Source organism: Sinocyclocheilus grahami, unplaced genomic scaffold (genome assembly GCF_001515645.1).
Source record: "Sinocyclocheilus grahami isolate Dianchi unplaced genomic scaffold, SAMN03320097.WGS_v1.1 scaffold81.1, whole genome shotgun sequence".
Lineage (NCBI taxonomy): Eukaryota > Metazoa > Chordata > Actinopteri > Cypriniformes > Cyprinidae > Sinocyclocheilus > Sinocyclocheilus grahami.
The window spans coordinates 2105875-2120767 of NW_015505260.1; the positions used below are offsets into that span (position 1 = coordinate 2105875).

Below are 14893 nucleotides of genomic sequence, written 5' to 3' on the forward strand. Positions count from 1 at the left end.
TTTGTTATTTGGAGTGATGCACAAAGGGGCAGTGTGGGGGGGGGGGGATTATCGGTTTGCTCGACCAATGGAAGATATACTGTATGTTGGAAGGCATTGAGAATCGCACTGTGACAGACGTGAGACTGAGCAGACCGTCAGGTCGCTTAGTCTGTGGCCCTGCAAAGAATTGTGGGTAATTGGCAGTGACTAATAGCCATCAGGCAGAAGAGCGGGACCCAAGAGGCCAGTCAAACTCCCCGAGCTGTACTCCCTGAAGCCTTGACAAGCTCCTTACTGCTCAGTGACTGTGGCCAACCAGCCAGGCACCGTGAAAGATTGATGATAGAAAGAGGGAGGGGTAAAACAAAAAACTAAAAAAAGAAGAGTTAAAAAAAAGCAATGTGACAAATGCATGCAGTTTGAGAAAGTTTAGTCTTGGCACAAACAGCTCAGATCTGACAAAGCGTTAAGAAGTCTCAGGTGGCGAGAACAAGAGCCAAAGCGAAATGTCTCGACACCAAACGGTGTCAGGATGGTTGGGCGGTTAGCGGGGCTGAGGTTGAAACTCTTGCTGAGAAAAACACAAGCAAAGACGTGGCCCTTCCCTCCTACCTATCGCCCTATTGATGCAATCAGTGTGTCAAACCGAACTATGTTAAAAAGCATTTTCTTTTATACAAGTAGAAGAAAGTCAAACAGATAGTGAGAGCTGCCTATGAGAAATTCCAAATGGCATCAGTGAAATCTGACTGGTCAATATCATTGACTTCAATAGCCATAAGTGCATTGTTATATCTAGGGATGATCCAATATTAAAAAGCCATGGGTATGAAACTTCAAAAAAGAAAAATAAATCACTAAAAATTAAAATCAATTAATTTGAAATGCTTCAAGTGAATTTAGCCATCACAACATTATAATGAAAAAAGGATATTGGTTTTGATGTTTGCTAAAGTTAACTGATATTAAACTATTAATGTCTTTAAAGGTAAACTTTAAATTTTAGATGCAATGTTTTGAAAACATCATGTTGACACTTTTTGTGGGAATAAACTTACGAATGGTCTACTAAAGAAAAAGGACTAGCTGATGAAAAACTAGTTTAACAATGTGAACCCTGAAACAGGAAGCAGAAACATAGAAACTGACCCTTTTTCACAACCATAACTTCAAAAAATAAATAAATAAAATTTTTGATGGAGTGCTTCAACATCCATCATTAGACTTTAAAAGGGGCATCTCCTCTCATGCGAACAGTTTCTTAAAAGCCTAGCACTACAGAGCAACTACTCCAGCAGCAGGTATTCATGCAAATAAATCGTAGGTTGTGTAAGGATTCATTCCGTTATGATGAATTATGAAATTACGATAAATTCTTTGAAAAACAGCCCAGATCCTTTTTCGAACGAAAGAAGAGATTACCGCTGACTCTCAACGGTACGCTAATTACGCTGAAATCCACAAACACACTTAATTACAAAAGAAGACGTGTAAACTGCGCAAAGTGAGGGATTAAAAGTAAAATCAGTTCAGTCTCGTTAACTCCTCTGAGTTTGAACGGCACTCCCAGTCACCTCAAAACCCTCGGATGAGACGCTAGCATGTAATTAGCACCAACTTTTTTCCCCCTCAAAAAGCCTTTCTTTCAGTTCACCTCTCTGTTATATTTAAAGGCTAGAAAGCCTCTGGCGGGAAACGTAAAGAGCTATCTTTCCTTTCTTTCAGTCTTATGTTTTGTTTGTATCTGTGGGCTGCGGAGCAACTCGGAGACGGAGTTAAAAGGCTAGGGCTCGGCTTCTTAAGAGAAGAATTGACAGCCGCGGAACAGCACTTTCCGGACCTCCGTCCAACGTGCATCCCAGAGTTCTACCGTGGTGGTTTGTCTCATTACAGGCTGAACTGTCAACCCCCAAACATACCAAAGCAACCCTGCACCCTCCACCCCAAACCGCCCCCATGCAGGGAGAGAAACAGAGAGGGGGAGAGGTGAAGCGGCTGTGAGGAGCGAGGGAGAACGGGAGCGGGAAGCTTTGGTCTACCCGCCCTGAGGGAGATACAGATCGAAGGTCTCTTTGCCCATGGGTGAATTTAACCTGCCATGTAGACACTCATGAATTTCATACCCTGCTATGGTTCAAGCTTTAGCCTTCATATGGAGAGCCAGAGCCTACGGGACAGGTGACCGAGAACCAGAGGAGATTCTCTCTCGCATATGTGCTGTACCTACCTGGGTGTCTTTATGCTCGTTTGTACATTCCAACTGTCAATACTAAAACATCCCGAGAGAAGAATTCCAGGCGCTCGGATAAATAAATAAGTAGGTGGGGAGGTAGCTAGGTATATAACTCTGCAAAAGACAAGTGCAACTGCGGTGGTATGATTCGCCGATGCATTAGCAGTTATAAATCATGCTGAGGTCTTAAAAAAGCCTTGTTAGGGATCCCTAACATGGCAGTCTGTAAATGATACCGTGTGGCACCGGCCCCGAGAGCAGGTGCGAATGGATGATGTGGTCGTACGGATCCACCGGCTCCTCTTTTCCCCAGGTGACGCAGGCGCCATTAAGACATGATTAAGGACAGCCCTGATTAAGCCCTTGTGGAGATTGTAGCTCATACTGAAAATCTGGACTTCAGCACGACGGAGCGGAGCGTCCTGTAGAGGGCGCTGTGAGTTTAGGTTTTCGTGTGTTTCTAGACGCAGTGTTGTTTGCTGTAGAGGTGAATGCTGGAAGCTTGCAATGTAAGACATGCTGCGAACTTAGCTATTTCTAGACACTTGCAAAAAAAAAATTTCTTATTTGTCAACATTATACTCACCATGTGCTGACATAAAACATAATGTTATACTCCTACACACAGATGCACATTTCACATAAACATACTGGATTTATATGCCATTTAAATTCTGTTTCATATTGTAGTTTTTGAATACAAGAGAGTAGTTAGAATCTATTCTTGTGTGCTAATTGTGTTGTGTTTACTGTAACCTGTCAGCAGCAGCCTAATAATTGTAAATGCAGAAATAGAAGTCCGGTAATCATAATTAGATCAAAATTGTCACAAATATTTTATGCACATTTTATAAGGAAAATGTGAGTCAGTCAGATGGGCTGATCAAAACTCACTGGCGTAATACTGGATAATCTCTAGATATTTTGGCACCTAGATATGGTCACAGTTCTCAAGGAGATAAATGATAAAAGGCTGATATTAAAATTATGTACTATTTTTGTATATATATATATATATATATATATATATATATATATATATATATATATGTATACATATACACACACATACACACACAGTATATTTATAAAATACACAATTTTAACTTTATTTCAGCTAGTTGCAACATTTATTATTTTAGCTTAACTTGATGTAGTAAAATACATATAAATAATAAACAAAATAAATTAAAAAAACATAATAAATTAATAAAAAATATTAGCTTATTTTAAAATATATAAACAAGAATATTACTCAAATTTGAATTAAAATTAAAAAGTAGAAAGAAAATATAAAAACTAAAACTAATTTTAAATAGTAATAAAAACTAAAACAGTATCTAAATGATACTAAATAACACCAAGATGTTCAGTAAAAATAGATCATTTAAAAAAAATGGGTAAAGACTATATTTTACAGTGTTATTAAATTGTTAGTATTTTTAACTGAATAACTAAGTGAGTGTTAGGTGATGGTAAAGTATAAATAAATAGTTAGTATATATATCCCTACTTCAAATATGAACAATAATGATACTGATTATTGACTTCTAACTAGCATATCCTAATGCATCCCAAAACGGAGTCAAAGTAGATTTGACAACAGAAATATGATCTATGCTTCAATGCAGGAATGTCACAAACAATCTGATCTTGATGGTGAAAAAAAACTTTTTAGCAATATGAACTGCTATAAAGCAGAAGACAAGCTGTTAACAAATTTGTATACTCTTGAAATGAGATTTTAAACAACAGGTCATCTGGAATATAAGGCGTGTTAAAAGCAGCACCTCCTCGGGCAACTTAGCCAAAAGTTGCTCTGTCACCATAGGGTGTCCTAGCCTAGCATCGTTAGGGATTCAGGATCCTGTCCTCCTCCAGACATCATATGTGCGGAGTGGGGTCATTGGGTCAAGGCAACAGGAAAGGCCAACTGCTCAATGAAATGGATACAGCCGCTGGCACGCTTTGCTCTCAACTGGCTCCAGGGGCCGTCGGGAAGGCACTTTTTTATAAGAGACACATGGTTCTGCTTGTAGCCAGCCCTAATGAAATACATCCGGGCCCTACTGAGTAATTAAAGGCCCTTTCCGCTGCATTCAATGCTCATTTTTCCGTTTTCCATGAAGGACAGAAAGAAACAGACAAGGAGGTGGGAGGGAGGAGCGCTTACCTAGAGAATGAGCTGCGGTTGTTTTGGAACTGAAGAAACGTCCCAAGCCTAAGTCGCCCAGTTTCACCACTCCAGTGGCTGTGATGAAGACATTAGCGGGTTTAATGTCTGTGGAGGGAGTAAATGTGAGTTTTACTGACTGATCAGTACAACCAAAAGAAATTGGCAACCTTTTTTTCACATTTTCTGCAGTTTGTCAGCAGAGTGGATTTAAATATGGTAAAATGAAGGTTAATAGAGCTGGTACTAAGAGTACAATACTCTTATTGGTAGCCTGAAAGCATGATCAAATTGAAGCAAAATATTTAATAAATGACAACAATTTGGATTTTTCCTGCTGGCCCAGTCGGAGTAGAACAGATTTTATGTGACCTGCCAACATTTTTAATGGCCCCAAAAAATAAAAATTGTTCATTCTTATACTTCCAAGAAATATTTATATTGTTCTAGTTATTTTATTATATCAATATTATATCGTATTATATAAATATTGTATAATTTTTTACGCCCCTGTTATATTATATTCTATATTATATTTATGTAACAAAATAACAAATATAATACTTTTACATGATATTATGATTTCTGGTAGTTATATTATAACATTATACAAATGTTACAATGTACACATATTGCAATATGTATGTGTGTGTGTGTATATATATATATTTATATACACACACACACACACACACACACACACACACACACACACATACATACACATAATTCTTACTGCCAATGTATGATTTCAACAAGCTGGAAATCATATAGTTTTAACGTAAATCAAATAAAATACAATGACTATAATTTTCAACATATTCTTACTGATGCTTTACTGAGCCCTTTTTGCAATTTCAGCAAAATCTTACAGGGCTCCAGACTGCAATAAAAACGGTCGCATTTGCAACCAAAAATATTAATTTGCAAATTAAGTTGTTGCCGAGGTCGCCATTGGCGACTATATACAGTGGGTACGGAAAGTATTCAGACCCCCTTAAATTTTTCACTCTTTGTTATATTGCAGCCATTTGCTAAAATCATTTAAGTTATTTTTTTTCCTCATTAATGTACACACAGCACCCCATATTGACAGAAAAACACAGAATTGTTGACATTTTTGCAGATTTATTAAAAAAGAAAAACTGAAATATCACATGGTCCTAAGTATTCAGACCCTTTGCTCAGTATTTAGTAGAAGCACCCTTTTGATCTAATACAGCCATGAGTCTTTTTGGGAAAGAGGCAACAAGTTTTTCACACCTGGATTTGAGGATCCTCTGCCATTCCTCCTTGCAGAGCCTCTCCAGTTCTGGCAGGTTGGATGGTAAACGTTGGTGGACAGCAATTTTTAGGTCTCTCCAGAGATGCTCAATTGGGTTTAAGTCAGGGCTCTGGCTGGGCCATTCAAGAACAGTCACAGAGTTGTTGTGAAGCCACTCCTTCGTTATTTTAGCTGTGTGCTTAGGGTCATTGTCTTGTTGATAACTAAAAAAAAGTTTCAAACAGTCCTCATCTCTGGCGCACAGCAGCATTGTCGCACATAGTCTGCTAAATGCAGCTCAGTTGTGCAGCGCGAGAGAGAATGAAATGACGGCGACGTGCGAAGTGAAAGTGCAGAAAAGCATTTTCGTGCACAACTTGAACAAACTACAACAGGTAAAGCTGTCAGCTGTGTGTATATTGGCAATATCGTTAACAGTTTTTGTTTATAATCATTACTAATGTGGCTTCTTCTTATCAAGATCTTAGTCTATGCTGTGTTCTGTTAATGCGTGAACTTCATATGCCGTCCAGTAATTGCAAAAAGCTCTGATAAACAAAGTATCAGCTTTAAAATTATGCCAAATTCATAACGAAATTCAAACAATAAATACAGTTTTGCGCTCTTTAATGTGGCAGGCAAGATCGCTTTAGCGCCTCAGTTCAAGCGGCAACTGAACCCATTACATTTTTCTCTTTACTACTATAGTACATACTGAACATGAATTAACATCAAAAGGTAGGCTATTTTATAAGAAAGCCTACAGTACAACTTACTGAAATGTCTCGTGTAAAAGCTCATTCAGTGTTTTAAACTGAGGAAAATGTGTAAAGCTTGTAAACATTGCAACGTAATATACATTTACCTCAGAAGAATAACCATTCAGCGTCTATAAGCTCATCAATCAGCTAGAAAAACAACTATAAAGAGGAGCATTTTGCTATATTTATGCGCTATTGCATATTAATATTTTTACTTAACCTGTTGTCTACATGATTCAACTCCTCCTATAAAACGGCATTTATCGAATTAAGAAAAACAGACTGAAAGTGTGAACGACATACGCTCTTAAAAATAAAGGTGCTTAAAAGGTTCTTCATAGAAGCATTTTTGGTTCCACAAAGAACCATTCAGTCAAAGGTTCTTTAAAGAACCATCTCTTTCTCAACTTTTTATAATCTGAAGAACCTTCTTTCGCCACAAAGAACCTTTTGTGAAACATGAAGGCTCTTCAGATGTTAAAGGTTCTTTATTAAACCATTTAGACAAAAAAGGTTCTTCTATGGCATCATGAAGCACCTTTATTTTTAAGAGTGTATGACAACATTTACAGGATGCATTGAGGAGGTGCCCAAACTACACTCAGTGGCCAAGTGATGCTTATGGTCCATGATATTGGTACAGATTCTGTGTAATGAACAATTCTTTATGACTGTATATGTTTTAAGTTGGAAAAGACATTTAGTTCCCACTTTGTGAACCTTAGTTCCCAGGTCATCTACAAGATGGATTCAAATGCTGATAAAGTCAAGAAAAGATGAGACAAACACGACAGTATGATTGAAATGTTAAAATGCAAAAAAATAAAATAAATAAATAATAATAATAAAATAAATGAAACGCGTTTATTCGGTAGCACCTAAAAAAAATAATTTGGCGTTTTCGCACCGCCGGAACTGGGTGCGATTTTAGTACCGGACTGCCTTTTTCGAGAACCAAATTAGCTCCTACTCCGGAGCAGGGTCTAACCAGCACAACTGGTACTAATTATGACTCAAGTAGACACTGATTGGCCAAACGCTCACCCGCCATGATTTAAAACGCCGTGTAAACATACTGTAAACATTGTGTCAACTTATTTTGCAAGTATGGAGAACAGCGATAGATGGACGGATGCTGAAGTGCAGGCACTTGTAGCAAATGTAGCACTCCCAGTGGTCGTTGGAGATTCTTAGTCCTCCTTTCCGTTCTTTCAATCGCTTTATGTATACGTCGACTTTCCATGTCTATTATTGTGAAACCCGCGAGACACAACAAAAACAGCTCCGATCACAGCGTCCTCCATCCTCCTGTTGTTAATGTTGTTCTAATTTGTTTCTGTTGTTGAACGCCGCACACAAATGACGTCGCTGTTGACTGGCTCCAAGTACAAACTGTCGGTGCGAATGCAACCTTTTAAATGGTACTGGGAAATAGTTCGCGCAAAATCATTCCAGTAATTTAGTACTGTACATTTAGTTCTGGAACTAAAGCGGTGCGAAATGCCCTAATGGCTCCTTATTTTTTTTGTCTGGAGCCCTGTCATATCTATACTAGCCAGCTAGAGAACATCATCTCATGCACAAAAAATGGATGTACGAGATCAGTAGTGGTAAGATCTTCAGTGGCAACACAGCACTTTTTGTCAACTCCTTGTTGTTGAGCCCTACACAAACACAAGGGGCAAGAATATAACTTTGTGAATGACATGTATTCAAATACTGCGGAAACCTGCAAAACTTTGCAGATTGTGTAAGAACTTGTTGATTCAGAAAAATTGCCTATATAAATATTCAGAAATGTTTAAGAAAGGTTAACGGAAAGGTTACCATTAGCAAAGTATTACGCATCACCTTGGCTCAAATTACTTTCAAGAGACCAGCCAAGACACAACGATTCTGGAAGCATGTGCTCGTGTTTGATGCCAGACACCTCTGGACATGAACTTTTCCAACAGTAATGCATACATACAGACCAGGTGGTGAAGAAAAACAAGATCTGACCTGACTGCCGCCAAGAGTTTACAATCAACAAAGGGAAATGATCTGAATGTAAACCCGTGCCCTGCTGTAACCCTTTCCAGTACTGCTAATACACAGACTCGCACAGGTCTCATATGTTACAATACTTCGACAAGAGTTGTGTAAATGCATGGGAACTGGGGAAGACTGTCTCGAGTCGCCTTGGACAGTTGCGTCATCTTGCTTGTTTTCAAATGGCAAGAGGATGATGCAATGCGCTCTGCAGTGTGTCTGGTCAAGCTTGTGCATAGCAAAGACATTAGACAGTCTCGTCTCAGAGCTGATGAGAAGCAGATGAGAAGTGAAACAAGTTTTTTTTCTTCGTAACATGCAATATGGCACAAGGACGATGTAGTAGGGGGACAATGATGTCCCAATTAGGGATAGGTCAAGATGATCGACTAGTATTCCAACAACTGACTATTTAATTAGTTGGGTGACCAGTTTTAATGATTTTTTTTTTTAACAGGAATTCACAAGATCAGGAATCTTGCATGATTTCCCCATGCAAATTTCGCAATGAGTTCAAGTTGGTAACGTGGTTTGTGTGCTTTATACATAGCTACACTATTACAAAGGAGGGGGAAAAAAACTTTTTGGTCTACAAAATTTAGCAGGAAGAGAATTTTGAAGGAAGAGTTCACCTAAAAATGAAAGTTTGCTGAAAATGTAGCCCATCTAATGTAAACGAGTTTGTTTCTTCATCTGAACAGATTTGGAGAAATTCAGCATTACATCACTGACTCACCAATGGATCCTCTGCAGTGAATGGGTGCCGTCAGAAACATGCAATATGGCACAAGGATGATGTAGTAGGGGGACAATGATGTCCCAATTAGGGATAGGTCAAGATGATCGACTAGTATTCCAACAACTGACTATTTAATTAGTTGGTTGACCAGTTTTAATGATATTTTTTTTAACAGGAATTCACAAGATCAGGAATCTTGCATGATTTCCCCATGCAAATTTCGCAATGAGTTCAAGTTGGTAACGTGGTTTGTGTGCTTTATACATAGCTACACTATTACAAAGGAGGGGGAAAAAAACTTTTTGGTCTACAAAATTTAGCAGGAAGAGAATTTTGAAGGAAGAGTTCACCTAAAAATGAAAGTTTGCTGAAAATGTAGCCCATCTAATGTAAACGAGTTTGTTTCTTCATCTGAACAGATTTGGAGAAATTCAGCATTACATCACTGACTCACCAATGGATCCTCTGCAGTGAATGGGTGCCGTCAGAATGAGAGTCCAAACAGCTGATAAAAACATCACAATAATCCACAACTAATCCACACCACTCCAGTCCATCAATTAATGTCTTGTAAAGTGAAAACATGCATCAAGATGTTTTTAACCATTGCTTCTGGCTAAAGTTGTTTTCTCCAGTGAAAAAGTTGCCTTGTCTGAATCAGGAGAGAAATATGCACAGATCAAGCACTGTTTACAAGTGAAATCAGTCCAAACGGTTGTAAACAAATATATATTGGTGGATTTTGATGTGAGAGGACAACAGGGGATGGACTTTTTCACTGGTATTACTATAGATTACGGACTTGTATTTTGATTTGTATTTTTGGTCAGAAGTGACTGTTTAAAATTACAACACCTTAATTATGAAATTGTTTCTTACAAACATGCAGCTTTTCACTTCTTAAGATGTTAATTGATGGACTGGAGTGGTGTGGACTACTTGTGGATTATTGTGATGTTTTTATCAGCTGTTTGGACTTTCATTCTGATGGCACCCATTCACTGCAGAGGATCCGTTGGTGAGTCAGTAATGTAATGCTGAATTTCTCCAAAATGTTCCAGTGAAAAAACAAACTCATATGGGTGAACTATTCATTTAAGGGTCAGTGAGAGGGTGAAAAAAAATGGACAGGAAAAAAAAATGTATTAGAGGTGCAGAATATGTCCCCTTAAAAGTCTGTTTCTACATGTACATGACACTAGACGTGTGTGTGTGTGTGTGTACCTCTGTGCATGACACGACGGGAGTGCATGTGCTCCAGTGCGCTACACAGCTGAACAAAGTACTTCCATACTGTCTTCTCAGGAATCAGCCGTTTTTGTTTCTTGAAATGCTGCAGGCAATAAACAAATAAATAAATATGCTGTGATGGCAGCACAGACTTTCCATAGACGCATGCAATCTTCGTTAACCCAGAACATCAATGTTTTACTTTAAATGTTTAACAGTCAAACTGTTCAACCTACCTAAATGACTATTTGAAGCATACAGTTTCTAAGATTTAAGATGTCTTAAGACGTAAAGTGTCTCAAAAGCTCAGCATGGACCCCTGCTACTCTAAAAACAGCACAACAGGATGACCATGAATGTGAAGGGCTCTGGGATCGACTATAATCTGATGCAGGCCTTAGATTGAAACCCCTCAATAAACTTTCCTTCCCTTTTCATTTGAAGCAACTGCAATGGAAAACATCTGAAGTTTGGGAGTACAGCAGGAGCCTCATGGGGAAACAAGCATTTGGGGAGACTTTCAAGATGCACAACAAGCACTGAGAAACGTCTCCATGAATCTGATAGAACGCAATTAAATAACGCCAGCAAGATCGTTACATTACAGATGCACAATGGATTGTAACATAGTAGTTATTGGCAGATATTTATGATTTTATCAGTCGATACGAAGTATAAATTAGCCAAAAAACGAAAGCTAAAGATCACAGTTTAAATTCAAACCTTAATTAATATTATTTCAAAATACATGGTCAATATATTATTTATCCATCTATTATTAATCTTTTGTCAGACTTCAAATTTTTTAACTATTCAAAGGTTTGAGCTTGGCAAGATTTGTAATATTTTTGACGGAAGTGTCATACAGTAATAACAGTAATATTGTGAAATATTATTACAATTTAAAATATCTTTTATATTTTAAAATGTAATTTATTCCTGTGATGTAATGCTGAATTTCCAGCATCATTACTCCAGTCTTCAGTGTCACATGATTCTTCAGAAATCATTCTAATATGCTGATTCGCTGCTCAAGAAACTTATTATCAATGTTGAAAACAGTTGTGCTGCTTAATATTTTTGTGTAAATCAGGATTTTTTTTCAGGATTTTTTTGATGAACAGAAAATTCAAAAGAACAGCATTTATCGTAAATAACATTTTTTTAAATAAAATTACAAACGTCTTTACTGTCATTTCTTGCTGAATAAAAGAATTCAACGGTAGCAAAAAAAATGAACGGTAGTGTGTATATATGCTTAAATTCACTAAAATACTGTAAAATATTAATTTTATTTCTAACACTGATAATGTGACTTGACTTTCAATCTAGTTCTTTGCGAATACATTATCAGAACAATTCTCTGGTGAATTACCAATGCATTCAATTCAAAGTACCAACTCAAACAAACAATTCACTTATAAATCAGATTAAATATCCGATGCAAGGGTTTTTAACTTTTGTAACTGCACAATTCGTTTCCATGACTGCTGTAAAAGTATCGAAAAAGATTTTGCTGAGAAAAATTTTACAAAACAATCAACCTGACTCTTTTTGCATGTTAACATGTTTTTAATGTAGTGTGATTTTTATTAAATCACATATTTGCACGGACCAATCATCTCTTGACATGGTTTGTGGGTATCATTTTCTCTCTTAAACACAGATTTCAAGTGTGTTTGGTATTACATTTCACCAATTTCACATCAAAGCGCACCGTTTATTTTAATCAAACAGATGTTTTAGCATCACTGACAATTCTGCTCAGTACTTAATGAAGCCAACATCTATTATTCTCCTAAAACGCTGAGTGGGATACAGCATCAAATGATCCTTTTTTAAATTCTGCAGCGATTCTAAGCTTTTAGCACGGTGTTGTCCAGCGCAGTTGCTTTAGAGGTCCATGAGTGCACGCCCTCGCTTCAAAGCAGAAACTAATATGACGTTATGTTATTAATTAAGACAGAATGAAGCTTGCTTAGCCAAAACAACTCAGTAATTATGACCTTTTCACATGCAGTCTCAATAATTGAGGCTCCGGCAATGAAGTAAACCTATTTCTCGAGGCAGTTAAAAGAGGTCGGGAATTGATTAACAAAACGGGTTATTTTAGTGCGACGTATTACTTCATTGGGCGAACGCTCACCGTTTTGAGCCTCGTCCCCACATGTACCTCTTTCACAGAAATGATCAGAACGGCGGCAAGCGTGCGGTCTCGAGCCCCAGAAAACCTTGGCCCACATCCAAACAAAGCTGGTGGATCTATTCTTCCCCTGCCTTTCTATTTGCATATCAGAGGGCTGTTTGATGTCAATGAGGGAGAGCGGCAGCCTCCTCTGTGCCTTTAAAAAGTAAACACGGCACATGCAATATTCTGTAAGTGCATGCAAATGAAGGGGCCATTTGATTTCATTTGAATTCCGAGATGGACAGAGAGAACTGGGGAGGGGGCTGAGATGAAAAAAAAAAATCAAAAAGAATAAAAACTAAAAAAAAAAGTATAATTTATGCATTCAGAGCTTCTGTTTTACATATGGCTCAATGTTCGTTCGTATAATGCTAAGCGGATTAGCCGCTGTATACACCTTTGGAGTGGCACTGTTTAATAAATAAATAAAACTAATTAAAGCTCTGCAGAGCAGAAGGGCTGAGAAATCCAGCGGCGTGGTGGAGCAGACCGAATTCGGGATATTTGCGCAAGCGTGCATTATGATGAATATGTCAAAGCCGTCATCATACTAATCCGTCCTGTTCCTCATTTACCGACACAATCCTTCTGCAAACGCTTTGTTTGTGCTGGGAATGATTTATGCAGGTGGAGATTTGGCAGTGAGGGGTTTTACATGCAGACCATTAAATATGGAGCATCAGGTTGTAGATGCGAGCTGCAGGGGTTGTCAGGAGGAAACAGGATGGCTGAGCGAATCGAACGTGCGGAAGCTGTATGATTCTAATAAACAATACGATTGTTGTAACATAACCAAAGGTATCTTAAAAACGTGGTCAGGATGTAGATCATGTTACCTTCGTTCGGTCATCTAGCAGCTGGTACGGTGGGAATACTCTGAGGGAGGAAAAAGGAAACTGCTGACAAATCGGCATGTGTCCTTACCTTTATCATTTGTGAGAGGTCCCCGGCGTCTGCGAGTTCCAGTACTATATTTAGTTCATTCTCTTCAATGAATGACGCGTGGTATTTAATTACATTGGGGTGGTTCAATTGCTGTGTAGAAGAGGGACAGAGGAAAATGTCAGAATGTCAGTGACTGTTTAAATATTAACAAGACACTGTGGGTCAGGAAAGCCTGCAAATAAGACGGCGGCAGAAACCAAAGCAGATGCTTGTATGAAGGTAAACATGACATTATATACTGCTTGAGTTAGTCTGCTCTCTTCAAAATCAAATGACTTGAATGGAACACATTTACAACTACTGTGGTGATATCAGAAATAACAGAAAAATGGGTAACAATTAGGGATGTCAAATAAATTGTGTAGTGTTAAATTTGGTAAAAAAAAATTATAATTAAATAAATATTAAGTCCAATAATGTCCAGTCCAATAATGTGTGTGTGTGTGTGTGAGTGTATATATACTTACCAGTGTTAATTTCGTTGACTAATAATTTTCGTCATAATTCTCATCAACGACATTTTTTTCACCGACAACAACGAGACGATAACGAACTAAAACTCTTTTTGAATGACAAAAACTATGACGTAAACCTATTGACATTTTCGTCAACGAATAAAAACGAGACAAAAAATGTTAGGGAGGGACGATGTGGGAAGAGATTCATTCAGAACGAATCTGCTGCGTGGCTCTGAGGTTATGCGTACATATGAACCGGCGGGACATAAGCTAACATACGGTTCAATTGCTGTGTAGAAGAGGGACAGAGGAAAATGTCAGAATGTCAGTGACTGTTTAAATATTAACAAGACACTGTGGGTCAGGAAAGCCTGCAAATAAGACGGCGGCAGAAACCAAAGCAGATGCTTGTATGAAGGTAAACATGACATTATAGTCTGCTTGAGTTAGTCTGCTCTCTTCAAAATCAAATGACTTGAATTGAACACATTTACAACTACTGTGGTGATATCAGAAATAACAGAAAAATGGGTAACAATTAGGGATGTCAAATAAATTGTGTAGTGTTAAATTTGGTAAAAAAATAAAAATAATTAAATAAATATTAAGTCCAATAATGTCCAGTCCAATAATGTGTGTGTGTGAGTGTATATATACTTACCAGTGTTAATTTCGTTGACGAATAATTTTCGTCATAATTCTCATCAACAACATTTTTTTCACCGACAACAACGAGACGATAACGAACTAAAACTCTTTTTGAATGACAAAAACTATGACGTAAACCTATTGACATTTTCTATGACTACAACTAAATCAAAATTTGCTGTCAAAATTAACACTGATACTCACACACACACACACACACACACACACACACTCACACACA

At 37.7% G+C, this 14893-nt stretch overlaps 1 protein-coding gene across 2 annotated transcripts in view; it reads right to left on the reverse strand.

Annotated features, from left to right (window-relative positions):
- Window positions 1–14893, reverse strand: part of nek7 (NIMA-related kinase 7) — a 59744-nt gene that overhangs the window by 26143 nt on the left and 18708 nt on the right. For both annotated transcript variants that reach the window (XM_016273784.1, XM_016273783.1), the window contains 3 exons: window positions 13526–13636; window positions 10408–10516; window positions 4389–4496 (listed from right to left, as the gene is read on the reverse strand). In XM_016273784.1, coding sequence (XP_016129270.1) covers window positions 4389–4496; window positions 10408–10516; window positions 13526–13636 — 328 coding nt within the window. The remainder of the gene's footprint in view (window positions 1–4388; window positions 4497–10407; window positions 10517–13525; window positions 13637–14893) is intronic.